General features: G+C 39.8%; 1 protein-coding gene across 2 annotated transcripts in view; it reads left to right on the forward strand.

Moving 5' to 3' along the window:
* Positions 1–15,462, forward strand: part of plch2a (phospholipase C, eta 2a) — a 57,421-nt gene that overhangs the window by 20,814 nt on the left and 21,145 nt on the right. For both annotated transcript variants that reach the window (XM_086158846.1, XM_086158845.1), the window contains exons 8-11: positions 2,515–2,635; positions 4,922–5,093; positions 7,753–7,860; positions 11,883–12,038. In XM_086158846.1, coding sequence (XP_086014972.1) covers positions 2,515–2,635; positions 4,922–5,093; positions 7,753–7,860; positions 11,883–12,038 — 557 coding nt within the window. The remainder of the gene's footprint in view (positions 1–2,514; positions 2,636–4,921; positions 5,094–7,752; positions 7,861–11,882; positions 12,039–15,462) is intronic.

Here is a 15,462-nt window from a genome sequence, read left to right on the forward strand (position 1 = left end):
GAGCAGTGTGGGTACAAAGTGTTTGCACCATCAACAAAAGCTAGGTCTGCACTCACTTTCCCCAGTATTTAATGACCGCATTATTGAAACAGAAAGCTCTATTGGTCATGCGGATCAATCCGTATTTGCAGTGGAGACATGTTGCTCTTTCTTCTGAGAGATGCGTATAGTTGCACACATCAGCATAACAATGTCCCTCATTTCAATCTCAGTATGTCAGGATGTTGTTATTTTTTCTGTGATTTATAATGAAGATTATAGGGTCTGCTGTCGATGGTTTTAGTAATTTTCCTTGCAGCAAATGACAGCAAACACTGAGGCAGCAAGTGTTAAGTTAGGTTTAAACCACAGGAGACTCCAGAGGGTAAGAATTACATTTTATCATTCAGAACATATTTTTTTGACTGACCAGGGAGATGCAAGTTGTTTGTTTGGCATGAAGTTTTAGCTGGAGGGAAAATCACAAAAGTAGCAACATATCAAGGTGCTGGTCAAGTGTCTTTTACGTTTGTTTTTTTCCTCACTAACAAATTCCTTCATATTCCCGTTTTGCCATTATTGTATGGACTGAAGTTACAAATTGGGGGACAAACAGGAAAATAACGATCAATGCACGGCAGATCATTACTGATATTCTGTGACCCTTCAGTGCTCGGAGTGCTTCAGCAGGGATACGTGTCATGTCGTGTGTATTCATATGTGTCATTGGCTTGTAGACAAAAATGCCATAATAAAAGTTTTTTTCTTCTTTTTTCATTAAAAAATGCAGAAACTGTAGGCTCTGGCGCTAGTTTCTTACAAAATGAATTTGCATGGAATCTAAATCCTTTTATTTTCATGTCTCAGAATAGAAATTGACATATTACCTTGTTTCATCTTTATGTTGCTATTTCTTGACTTAAATTTATCCAAGCATGGTTGGAGAAATAAAATGGAATGAAATTATTGTATTTCCGAAAAACTGATTGCTGACCACAATGTTGCAGCTTATTACAAATAAAGCAGCAGGAATTAGATATTACCAATGGAGGGAAGAGATATTTTTGCAATTCTTGCAACCTATAAAAAAATTAAAATTGATAAATTAAAGAAATGATTATTAAGTCTGACTGGTTTCTGTGTTTTACAGCTCTTTGTAATGAAATTTGTTCCATTACGAGCTTTTTATTTGAGCAGAGAGCTCTAATGGATTTCAGCATAACAGGCAGTAAATCGCTCCTTTATTACTTTAGACAATTAGATGTAAGAATTTGATGCTCGAAAACCTGTGCACACATCATGACTAGGTTGACAGTGTCTGTCTTTTCAGTTAGTTTTAGTTTAGTCACCATTGAATGTAGTTCTACCAGCAGATGTTTTATCATCAGGCAGCTAGATTGTATAAGTACTATGTATCGCATTCTTACCTTATCTTACCTATATAGTTTAATAATGAGAAACAAATATGTTTGATGAATGGTGCCATTGGTGCAAAAAAAAAGATTCTATGTTAAATCGGGGAACGTATTTGTGTGCCATTTGCCAACTATATGTGGGTAAGGATAAAAAAAAGGGTTGAGTCACCGCAAAGAAAAAATCATGTAGATATTGTCATATCATCAAGTGTGAACCTAGTGCCATTCAGGAGTGGAGAATTTCGGTCGTAGTATCATTGGGATTTTGGTAGCCATCCAGACAGGAAGCGGGTGGTCCTGGAAAGGAGAGTTGGATGGAGTGGGGTCTCAGTGCACAGAAAAGCGTGTCAATAGCAAAGCAGTGAATGTGAATACCTTTTGCATAAAGGTCGTGCGGAGAGATAGTTAATAAATTGTAACATATATATCACAATTTATTCTACACATATAAAAAAATGAAAAAATGAAAAGTATGTTAAATTATTCAATTTACAGCATATAGGTATAACACAAACCTGACAAACTGCCCTTATATACTGTATGATTCTTGGATATTTAAGTAAATTGAGCAGTGCTGTAAAATGTTCCATAAATGAATGACACTGATGCATTATTGTTGCATTAGACCATTGTCTGTATGGGAGGGGATTTCGTTTTTTTTTTTATTCTCCCCCTGTTGATTTAATTTATAAGATTATCATTGATACCTTTCAGAACATTGGCTTTATAAAAAATTTGAAAAGCACCCTTTTTCCAGCTTTGTGAAGACTCTTTCCGAGACAAAATGTGGTTAATAAAACAATTACCACTCACATAAAGAATCATTTACTTCATCAGTTTTTTATGACTGCTGTCCAGTGTAATTACTCAGTAACTGTAGTGGAGAGTACAATATTACCTCTTAACATGCAGTGGATTTGATCTATGAAGTACCAGTACCTCAAAGGCTTAAACATGTTATTAAATTACTTATGAATGATACAAAGGTAGTTTCAGCCAGATCACTGTTTCACAATCCAGTTTTCTCATCAAAGAGCAAGAACAGCTGAGGAGCTATTTGGCTTCTAAATCAGACCTATATTGAAAGTTTTCTCTCTGCCTCTCTCTGAACTGTCAACAGTGGATTGCTGGGATGGGCAGGACGGTGAGCCCATTGTCCACCATGGCTACACTCTTACCTCTAAAATCCTGTTCAAGGACGTCATAGAGACCATCAATAAGTACGCATTCGCAAAGAACAAGTAAGTTAAAGCCTACACCCCCCCCCAGTACATTTGATCAGTTACTCAGCGATTTAAGAGCCCTCTCTTGCTGAACCCTCTCTGAAGCAGCGTAAGTCTAGTCATTGCGAAACAAATAATTCATAATCGTATAGTAATTTAATGAAAAAAATAATACAATATAATAAATGCAATACAATAACATAATCATAATTGGTTGTCTCACCAGAGCTTTGTACTCTTTACAAATCTTTTGGCCATATTCAGATTAGCTTTTCTTAATGGAATAATATATTTTTTTAAATTGGATTTCAGCCTCTTATGTTAGCAGACAATCTCTCTTTACGTGAAATTATAACTGAAGGGTTTGAACATGGAAATGCGCCAATGTCATGCTGCCCACACGCTGGTGTGAATTTAACATCCCCGAGCATATGCTCGATAAGGATATATTTGCACTGCTTGTCTTCTAGCAGAATCCTGATTTTGTTACAAATATCCAACTTGCCATTTTTTTTTTTGATCTCCTGATTCAATCTAATTTTTAAAAGAGTCTAAAATTTTGTCTTGAGACTTCCTCAATGTTTGCATGTACAGAAAAGTAGGAGTCCTTGTTTGGTTTGTGATCTGTCATCGAAGCAGTAGAAAGAAATGCGTGGTCAGTTTCCGATTTGCAACAATAATGGACAGTGTGATGTACAAAAAAAATTCAGAGCTCTTCTTTCTTAAGAGTCATCTGAGCCATCACCCTCTTCTCCTCAGAAGCATTCCGGGTGTGTACGAATGTTATGTCATCACAATGCAGAATTGTCACATTTACAAAGACCACAATCTTAGCTGTCCAATCAGATGGACATGCCAACTGTAAGGTTTCTACTTTAAAAAGAGTCATAACTCTATCTAAGAAAGCCTTTTTATATTTCTTAGCTTTATGCTACATATCGGTCCTTGTCACATGGCAGGAAATGAATCAGGGCACACAAATGTATTCTGTGAAGGCAACTTGAAGATGCACAGAGAATCTTTTGCTGTGCATGTGCTGCAGGAAAATGAGTGATCTACGTGATGATCCTGGTATTGGGATGCTATGATTTATTAATTTGGTACAGAAAAACTTTTGAGCAAAAGCAAGGCAGTTGAACAAAATTATTTTCCTGCTGCTGTATGAGATTGACAAGTTACATCCTGTCTAAGTGTTTTTCAATTTTTGGTGTTTCCATCACTTTGAATCAACACAAATTGCAGATACTCAATGTGTGTGATGTGTTCTAGCAGCTGTACAGGTCTCAACATGTGATTCACGTAATATATTTACACCCAAAACTTGGAGTGAGCTATTGTAATCCACAACCTTTTGGCTTTGTTTCCCTGTGTATCTAGATATCTGCTTATCTACAAACACACTATAAAAACAAGTTGTCCACACATAGAGAAATGAATGTGCACACAGACTCCTTCCTCCTCTGCCTCAGTCAGGCTGTATCAGTGGGTGATAATCCCATCAACATGCATACAGTCTGGAGGATGCAGAGAAAAGTTCTATTTTTAGACGCTGGCCGTTCAAGTGAAATCAGGAAAGAATATATTGTGCGTTTTGGAAGATATAATGGAGGACTCCATACTCCACAGATAACTGACACAAAGAGAGACTAAAAGACCATATTCAGCAACAAAGACTGACACCCTTTTCCAGGGAAACCGCAAAATAGAGATAATTCAATAAAACTTAAAGGAAAAAGCCTAATTTTGACCTGTGGAGAAGGAGTCACCGCTTGAATTGAATAGAAATATCCATGAAACAGACGGTTGTTTTACATTTCCATTAGAAGATAGAAAGCCTTCTTGACAGTTGAGTCCTTAAGTTTCGGAGATTTGAGTCGCTCACAATTCTTGTACATGGCTCTTTAAATCAAGAATCTCATTGTACCTAACAATATTATTATGATTTAAAAACTCTGTATGGAGATTGGCAGGTCCTGAGTGGACAGTAGCTCACCACCTCCTCTGTTCCCCCCTTATGCTCAGTTCATAAACTTTGCTATCTGATGCCGACAGGCCAAAAACACCAAGCTGTCAATCCTTGGTCATTTCGCCCAATGATGTCAGATGCACTGACTCAAAGGTCTGTATTGAAGCTGAGCCAATGAGGCTGGCTACCTGGGTGAAATTCCCTGTGACTGAGACTTGATTGGTGTTTCCTTTTTGTTGAAAGGCAATATTTCATTACCTAAGCCTTCTTTTCTCTGATTATTTAAGTATGCTTTGTTTTTTCAATCCATTTTTGTGGTTGTGATTCTCTTCTGGCAGCTACCCTGTCATATTGTCCATCGAGAACCATTGCAGCGTCCCTCAGCAAAAGAAGATGGCCCAGTACCTGGTTGATATTCTGGGGGATAAACTGGATGTGTCTAACATCAAAGCTTGCGAATCCGGACAGTTGCCCTCGCCAGAGATTCTGAAGGGCAAGATTCTTGTTAAGGTAACATTTTAATATTACTGACACTGAGCTTGGATCTAAAAAGAAATAATAAAGTGTTGCTTCAGGGAATCAGGCCCTCGGGCAATGAGCTCAAGTACTCAGTCTTATCAAATGGCTTGAGGCTTTAGAGGCAGTAGATCCCGGACATGAGGATAGGCATTCTGAGATTGACTTTCAACAGGAATAAAGATATTGTCATGTGTGTTACTTAGGCGTAGACTACAAGCCGCTTCTTTGTCTCTGGATCATAAATACTCTTCCATAACTCCGTGTTCATTGTATATTTGTCAGAACAAAAAATGTTTTTTACCAATCACTTAGAAATTTTAGCAGAAATCTTTTGGTGGTTCTGACGTGTTGAGTGAGGAATCATGATCTAGCTCATTCCTCTCAGGCTGAGTATTGCAGCTGAGCAGCCCATCTGTTTCTCAAGGGTTACTTGCATGCTACTTTTTGAAATGCAAATAGATGGTATATTGGTGAGTACGGTTTTATTTCAATTCTGAATGTGAATTACAAATTCATTTCTATTTCTCACTTGTAGGATGACTTCAGTTATTTAGGTCTGGTGCTTCCTGCCATGTATGTCATGCTCAAAAGCACTCCATGCCGCATCAGTGATGGGTCTGGACCAGTGTAGCACTGTATACAAGTATAATTACTTGTCCAGTTTATCACAAGACACAGACCCTCTAATACCTGCTCAAGACAGGCTGAGCCATACTGTCACTTGATAGCTACTGGCTGGCCTGCACTCTGCACAGTGTCTCTTAGCATGCTTTCTGCCTGCTGTCCCCCATTGGATATTTCAAAGCAAACGTGGCATGATGTGTCTTGAAGTGTTGCATTATATCTGACTGTTTCATCAATGAAATTTTAGCAATTTTTTAATGACTGTAATGTATTAGTGCATATTAGATAGACTGCAGAACCTGTTCTTCCTGCAAAGGCAAATTTCCCTGTCAATTCCTGTTAAAATGTACGGTACTCATCGTCCTTTTTCTTTTCCCCGTCCTCATAGTCAGAAGGATTTGCTCTGCATAAATTAGCTAGCTGACAATTTCATTAGAGGAGGCAAGTTTACTTCTTGACCTCAAAACAACTTGTGTAGGCTGCCGCATTATCCAATAATAATAAGAATTTTGAAGTTGGATCCTTGCGTACCCCGAATTACAATCGGGATTGGCTCTAGCCATCTGCAACCCTGAACAGGTGCAATATAAAATTAATGTATGGATCTAAGTGGAGTTCTTTACTACTTATCATGTTAAGAAATGTCAGCTTAGACTTACCTGTATGTGCGAGTCAGATGCAGTCATCAAAAGAGCCACATCTGGCTCGCAATTCTTAGGTTCCTGACCCCTGCTTTATACCAAATGAACTAGACTTTACTTTTTTAACGTGAGCTTTTAAAATACTGTCACACACAAGCCCCCCCAAAAACACAATAATCATGAACTTGTTCCTAAGAGCAGAACTGTTCACTTTGATCATTAGAAACCTTTTGACATTCATGTGCTAGAGAGCAAAATTATCCGCTCTGTATTTAAAATAGGTTATTAAATTATTTTGATAAAGTATGTGAGAAACTGCCCCCCTTCCCATAGGCTAATCACCTGTGGGAGGGTTGCAACATGGACTGTGTAGTGCTGCATTCCAACTCACCTTCTCTGGCAGGGCAGGAGGCTGAGCTGGTGTTTGAGATTGAGAGGTTCTGGCTAAATATCATCAGACTTGCTTCAATGCACATCTAGTGCTCCGGAACCAGTGTCCTTGTCAGGGTAAAAACTCTTTTCCACATTGGAGTTGCCCCCAGTGCCAGGTGCTGAGCAGGTGCATCCCCAAACTCAGTACATATACTATACCTACCGGTATACACTTATGATGGTCGGTGCCTGTTGTGGCTGTTACCCCTGAACCTCTGGGCAGACACCAGTGCTGATTGTGTCTATTAAGATGTTGAAGGAGTGCTATCGGGCCATTTGGCCCGTGGGACTTTGAGGGCAGCTGACAGGTACTGGCTAAGCAGGATATATCTTTGGCAGTGCTGAGACAAAAACTCAGACACGATGAGGCCATGGGGAACGACTTCTGGGCGGCTGTCCAACTGGGGGTAAGCAGTGCATCTTCAACACTCCCCACATATGGTTGGGATGGGGTGCTGCTGACCTGGACTTGCGACATTGTGGGTTGGTAGACATTCTTACTCCCACCGATACACCGATACACCTTCCAATGAGGAAGCAGAGTGTGGGGACTCAAGGGCAAGCTCTCCTATCTCTAAGGCTGGATTTGCCAAGGTGGTTCAAAGTGCTAACAGTCCACATGTGTTTTGTGGACTTGAAGAAGGCAAGCAACAGCATCGGGGGTTCCCAGAGAGTATGAGGTACTGGAACTGCTGTCACAGAGTCTTCGGTACTTGTATGACTAGTGTCAGAACTGAAGGGAGTGGTCAAATGGAAAAGCTTCTTGTCGCACAATGTAATTGTGACTTAAAGTCACAATTGTTAACCATGTTAACCTTTTTTTGATTGTCTTGATTTTTTTTTAACGAAAAGTAAAAAAAAAAAAAGAAGAGATTTTTTTTAAGGTTCTTCTTTTAATTAGAAATATTCAAAATATGCACATGTATATAAAACATAAGTCTATTTATCTCCAGGGAAAGAAACTACCTCCAAACATTGACGAGGATGCAGAGGAGGGCGATGTGTCGGATGAGGACAGTGCGGACGAGATGGAGGACGACTGCAAACTGATGAATGGAGATGTAAGGCTGCTTTACCTCTTCTACCCAGCTGGGGGCTAACCATGAATTTCCCTCTCTGATCTATATAGTTCTTTGGTCTTTGTCTGTCTCTGTCTTGAGCTATGTCGCTACTTGTTCTCATTTTCTTGCTCTTCTCTCTTCTTGTTTGTCCCTCCTTCCTCCTTGTGTCAATATCGCTTCTTTCGAAGTGGAAGGTATCGTATATATAAAACCATTTCAGCCATCTGATCCCACCACTCGCTCATCCTGCCTGAAACGTTATGGACTGTTTTTTTCTAACATTCATGTTCTCTCGCTACTTTGTAGAGGAACAATACAGGGGAATAACCTTTCTTTTGATCCAAATTACAAAAATATTATATATAAATATGGTAACATGTTGGGCATTTTAACAAAAAAAATTAAATGTGAAATACAATTGCATAATGTCTTCAGTAAATTAACTATCATGTTGAAAAAATGAAATCAAGAAATAATCTAAACATCATGAAGGAAAATATCAGATAGCTACTACCTAACTGGAAAATTCAAAAATTGATGTCAGAGGTCTCAGTCAGTGATGCCATGTCAGAATTCTATCAAAGAATCAGAAATCGGATGGTGGAGTGCAGATTCAAGTGTCACAATGACCAACCTGATAATTGCAAAAAAAAAAATAGAACCTTCCAAAAATAAATAAAATGTACATTAGCATAAGAATGCAAAAAAAAAAAAAAACAGTTTTCAAAAATTAGGGCAGAGATTAACAGAAAACTTGGAGAAAAACAGCAAAAGCATTTCAGAAAATTCAGTGAAAAAAAGGATAAACGGCTGAAGCTGAATGGTGATAAGAAAAAGTTGGTCTTGTTAAATGCTTGTTGTAATATTAATTATTATCACTATCATCATATTTTTTGTGATTGCTGGATGGATTCTATTTTCACATTGAAAAGCCCTACATTGGTCTCACAAGCATACCTTGATGGAGCTCGGTCGTGACAAAAAGAGGGAGTTTATGAGGGAGGTCTGCCACCATGTGGCCAACCTGAGCCTGCGCATCCTATTGCCACAAGAAAACAATGCCCTGCTTGTGAGGACACGCTCAACCCACAACATTCCATCATTCAAATTCACTCCATAACTCAGACTGAAGCAGCTGCCCAACAAGCTGTCTCTCGGCATGTGGGCAGTCGAGACCAGACCAGACTGACTCGAACTGACCCCAACCTGAATCTGATCTGACTGGGAAGAAGACTTGACATTACATTACTTTACCGTCATTTAGCAGACGCTTTTATCCAAAGTGACTTACAAAAATTGCAATTCAATAACCGAAGATCCAAAGTACCAGGAGTAGTCATTCTTCAGAAGTTATCACTCGACCAAATATCTCAACCATCTCAAAAGCATATACATACATACATTAATTTCTTCGTTTTTTTGGGGGGGGGGGCTAAGTGCGCCTAGTGGGGTAATGCTTGGTGAAGAGGTACGTGTTCAGCTCACGGCGGAATATGTGCAGCGACCCCGCTGTTCTGACCTTTTCCGGGAGTTCGTGCCACCACTGAGGAGTCAAGACGGAGAAGAGCCGAGACCGGTTCGATCGGCAACCAGGGGCTCTGAGTGATGGTTTGGACAGTCGTCGAGAGGTGGCAGATCGGAGGGGACGTGTAGGGACATGCGGCTTGACCATATCCTGAAGATATGACGGGGCTGTCCCATTCACTGCTCGGTAGGCGAGCACCAGGGTCTTTTAATTTGATGCGGGCGGCTACCGGGAGCCAGTGAAGGGACATAAGAAGGGGAGTTGTGTGGGAGAATTTGGGACAGTTGAACACCAGATGGGCTGCCGCTTTCTGAATAAGCTCCAGAGGCCTGATGGTCACTGCTGGGGCACCGGCAAGGATGGAGTTGCAGTTGTCCAGACGAGAGATACCTTGAGCCTGGATGAGTATCTGCGCTGACTTGACAAAGAAATCAGACACAGAATATTGCCATTCAAGAACTATTGAGTGTTAAATTATGTGAAAAGCTCCCTCCATCTTGTCTGGGGTCTGATGTGTCGGATCCACCTCCCCCTCCCAAGTTTCAGCTTGTCTTGCAGCTTGAAATGTGACATTGATGCAATCCTTTCTCCAGATTGCCTGTTGTCATGGTTACAGCCAGCAAACACACACGTTTCACCATTCACTGTGTAGAGTTGTTGCAACCAAGGATTAGTTACATTATCAATTCATTTTCAATTAATATATTATGATGATCTGCAGGCTACAGGTTAAAAAATATAGGACACTGAACTTGATTCTGTTTTCCTCTCTTAATTGATTGCTGAATTTTGTAGAAGGGTAGAAACTTGTCAGTTTTTTTTTTTTTTCGCATAGTCCACCGTCATGTTTTAAGAATCCAAAAAAGATAACTTTACCATGCTAAGCGAATCGGAAAAGATTCGTATTTGGTGAGCTGAAATTTGAGGGGTTTAACACTAAGAAGTTCTGAAATCACTTGGCAATTCAATTTGGAGTTCTCAGAGATTAACTGTAACTATTTTTCCAAAGGGTTTTTTCAGTACAGCATTGGCTCAGTCAAAAGCACCACCCAAACATTGTGCATATAACAAAAAACAAAACAAAACACAAAACAAGATCAAATTTAACCTTCAGAGACCTGTCTTTGGCTCCTAATGAAAGATGGTCATGCAGGACAAGCACTCCCTTCATCTGTTTCTCAGGGAAAATAGAGCATCTTACACCCAATGTGAGCAAAACAGCCTTATTTTCAAATAAAAATACTAAAAACATTCATGTGCATCATCATGCCACCGCTGTGTGTAACTCATCTGTCATTCATCAGTTATTGTATTGCATTTTGTAACATGAGTATCTTCAAGGACTCTGCATGTTTGGTTTTTGGATTATTTCAAGCAAACCAAAAAGAGGGGTAATAGAGTTAAAATGAGTAATTTATAAGCTTTTCTTAAAGTCAAAAAGGGGGAATATGGGGCTATTGTCAATATCCCCACATTTACCAGGCATACAGAACAAGACAAGGGAGAAGACATTTGTCACTACTTCACAGTGACATGAACATAACAATATAGTAATAAAGTGCACATTAAACAGTAAGTTCACAATACACACTAAAAAATTACAACCTATAACATGTATGCAGATACAATTATCGGACAATTTTGGGACCTGCCTTAATGCTTCACAATGGCATAATGGGGGGAAAGGAGTTGTGTAAAAAAAAAAAAAACACTGTCGCACACATCGTAATAACAGTTATTGAGCTTGTAAGTTTATTTATTAAAATTTATTACAGTCTTATGCCAAAATGTATCATCAGGTCACTGTCAAATCCTCATCCTTATATATATATATATATGTATATATATATATAATATATATACACACACACACACACACACACACACACACACACACACATATATATATATATATATATATATATATACACACACATACATACACACACACATCCTGGCCATGGCATTCAACAACTCTGACTTAGAGTTCTCTGAGTTCTCTGAAATCATTCAGTGTTTTACTGCTTCAAACATTCAGCCCAAACACGTCGGTCATCAGGACCCAGTGTGTCCATTCACCCTCCCAAAGGCAAAATGTGCGTGTGGCGGGTGGGGTGCATATTTTCCCCAGTTCAGAAATCTGACAGCATGCAGCCATTATCTTGTTGATGGTAACCTAACTGTCTCTCCTCCAGCTCTGTTCACTCTCTCTTCTCACATTCACACTCCATTTTCCTTGCAGCTTGTTTATCCACATTTATCTCTCTTGTGGGTTCTGTAATAGTGTTGTCAGACGCAAAAATAAACAATAGCCCCAAAGCAGCTGTTTAACAGCTACTGTGCCAGAACTGCTGTCCCAAAAGGAAGGGTCCAGAAATAATTTAACATTAATTCAATGTAAAAAAAGATAAGGAAAATTACAAAGTTTTGCTTGGCTGAAATGTCTAATGTGCTGTGCATCATCAGCTCCCCCTTTTTAAATGCTTTGCTCTTCCAGACGTCGGCTAACAGGAAGCAGGTGGAGAACATGGCCAAGAAAAAGCTTGACAACCTCATGAAGGAGTCCAAGATCAGGGACCGCGAAGACCCGGACAGCTTCACCATCACGGCTCTCCCCCCCGCCGGGAAGCCTTCAGAAAAAACAGGCTCAAAGGTAAATAGTCAGTGACCCCATACTCTCTCTGAATCAGGTTTGCATGTGCCTATATATAGTGCATATACTCCGAAGTCAGTAAACGCAACACAGAATCACATTCATCTGCCCCGCTGAAAAAAAACAGAGGGACTGGGCTGAGTGATTAACAGTCGAGGGGAGTTTATCCCAATCCCAACTCTCCTGCCTTGTTTGCATTTAGAATGTTTGATCAGTGTAGCTTATTTCATTGCACAGGGACATCAGTGCAGTAAATGTGCCACTTTCGGCGGAGTTGCTAACTGTACTCCCTGGGCAAGGAGTTGATTGTTTGGTGGAGAAGACTTAATAAAGAAAGTATTGCAAACCTTCGCAATCATAACATTAGTGCATCCAACGTACTCTGATCCCATCTGAGGTGCAAGTTAGTATTCTTTCAGGGAGGGAAGCTGATGTGCATCATCAGCAGGGTGAAACAAGATATCTAATCCCTTAAGACATGAGGTAGCATCAACGTAAACAAGGTTAGGATTGTTAGATAATATGACTTTCACACAATTTATCTCACAACAGAAGATTGGCAAAACCACAAAACCATCCCTAAGTGTCAAACGGGCCCTCACAGCTAAAAATCAGCAAAGCTCCCAAGTAATAGGAAGCTCCCTCCTAGAACCTTCAGCTCAGACAGTGTTTGTCTCAAAAGGGGTCAAATCCATATGATCACTAAATTTTGATGCTACGTTTATTGGTTTTTATTCAAATGGTAAATGGTCTCAATTTATACAGTGTTTCATGCCTTGCGATTTCAAACATTACATTCAAACACACACACACACACAATGGAGCCATACATCAAAATCTTCTACCAAACCTTCCAGTTTGGGTAGAAGCCCACTCTACCAACTTAACTATAGCAAGTCCCAAATCCACTTTATTCAAGTAGACCCAAACCATAGCGCATTGTGGAAAATTTTCTTTCCTTTTGACAGAGACTGGTCAGAATAATCTTTGGATATTTATTTGAGGCCTCAAAGTTACAAGTCTCATAGAGTACAGAGCAATGTGTAGGAGAGTACAAAGACTGAACTCTACTGTGTGGCCCTCCTTGAGAATAGCCCCCTGTATAACATCACGTGTTCCCCACGGAACACAAGTTTCTAGACCCATGGTCCTTAAAACAAAAACATAATAATAAAATCAGTGTAACTTCTGGTGTTACCTTTGAGAGACCAGTTCAGAAATGCGCGGCTCCACCTTGGCAATGCCACTTTTCGCAACAAAGTCTGTTCCATTTCTGCGTCTTTATGTCAAGCATCCTCTAAAAGGATTGCTTGCAAAGATGTGTTGTAACAAACTGTAAGAAAATCTCCAGAGCTTTCTTTGCAATACTGGGGTACGTTACCATTTGTTGACAACAAAACGTTGAGATTGTTGTTTTTTATGAGCCGGTTTTCTCCAATGGTGTGTGATTTGCCCTGCTTTGCCCTGTGATCAGGTAAGCAGCTTTGTATGATGCTGTGAGGATCGGTTTGTTGGTGGCTACAGAGTCGAGAACAGGCAGAGTTGACTTCTCAGCGAATCTGGCTCTCTTCACTTTGAATTCAGCAACTGTTGTGTTCTTGTTTTCCCCATCTCCATGCAGCTTAAGAAAGCGTACCCTTATTTTTGCAGCGCGAAACTGGAATGGCTCAACTTGGCATTGCAAATCATGCAGTCAGGATCTTGACTCCCATCACGTTCCGTCATACATGTGAATCCATATTGTACATGTTCGTCTGACCACTTTTTGCTTGATATATTAAGAAAGATACCATACGACGTACCATCATGACAGTCACAAGTTGACTACGGAGCACACCAAAATCCCTGCAGCACAGATAGGCCAAGTTATGTAGCATGCAGGGTGCAGGCAGGGATGGCTAAGTGGGGCCTGTCATCACAAATTATGAGATGGGTTTGTGTCTTGAACTCTGCTGAACCTCTGAGACTGACTCACCAAACCCCTGGGGTTCGATCAAACCCAGGTTAAGAACCACTGTTCTAGACAATGGGTTAGTTAGAAACCAAGAGACTGAGGAAAAGCATCTGTATCAAAAGGAGGGGTAGTTTGGAGGCAAGTAGATAACAGGTCCAGTCTCCATAAAGTTCATGAAGCTTCATTAAATTCTCCATATATGGAGACTACCAAGTACATACAAAATTTTCCATTACATTCCCTCCTTTAGATCATTCTTTGATCAATCAGAATCATTAGAGATGACAGATAGAAACATCCATTTATATACTCAGTTTCCCAGTCTAGATGTAAACTTCATGAAATACCATGGAGAATGGCTATTTAATGGAGGATAGATCCTTGTAACACATCAATCAAAAAACGGGTTATATAGATACACACATAAACACACTGTTCCAGTTTATACACTTGTTTAAACTCCGGCCTCTATGTCACAATCTGAATCATCGGTGTCGGCGGGGGCATCTTCCTGACACATTTTGATAAGGGGGAGGTTGTTCTGTCTTTCCTTCCAAAGCAGTTAGGATGCACCTGTTACACAACAATCTGATACATGGGATACAGCAACACCCACACAAAGTAAAAACACACTTTACTGCTATCAGAGGGATGAATATTTAAGCCAAAGGTATTTTCCATCTAGTTTGTCAGGGATTTGTATATGTCCAAGTGTTGTTTAATTTCCACAGTTAGGGGTCTTAATCCAGTAAGAGCCTTCATCACGGATCCATCCGCAGCCATATTGTTTAGAATAAATGTACAACATTGATCCTGGAAGATGACACACGCTCATCCTTTCTCCACCAACAGCATATCCAGAGCCAATCTGTTTTGACAAGTCATTGATGGATTTTCTTGTAGCTCTGCTCCTCTCGCAATGGCATCCCTTGTCAGATTGGCCAACCTCTAAATGTTGAAGTGAATGGAATTAATTCTATCAACGTTTTTACTGATCCTGCAGAACCATAAACAACCCACCTTTTCAAATCTGCCGACAATTTGGTTCACCAATTTATAACGGTCCGGAATTCCTCTTGCATCAAAATAGGTTCCAGATCCTTCAAACCTACTATTCTGATTTAAACTTGCTGCTGTTGTCTGCCTTTGAAATCTGTGCGCTGAACTCGGCGTTGCATATTCCTCTAATGCAGTGGTTCTCAACCTTGTTATAAGTACTGAAGCCCACCAGTGTCATGCACATTCACTGAACCCCTCTATTGGAAAAATAAAATATGATTTTTTTCAAATTCAAGAAATAGGCATAGGTTTTACTGGTGCACAAAATGGACCATGAGTCAACATCACTGTGCTCTAAGAACAAAACCAGCAAAACATGATTTTCACAATAAGACAAAAACATAATAATTAATACTTATTGCAAATCAGTTTGACTTCTGCTGTTGCCTTTGAGAGACCAGCTCAGAAATG

The sequence above is a fragment of the Fistularia commersonii genome, chromosome 14, assembly GCF_037954325.1.
Source record: "Fistularia commersonii isolate RoL2024-O1a breed Wild chromosome 14, RoL_Fcom_v1.0, whole genome shotgun sequence".
Lineage (NCBI taxonomy): Eukaryota > Metazoa > Chordata > Actinopteri > Syngnathiformes > Fistulariidae > Fistularia > Fistularia commersonii.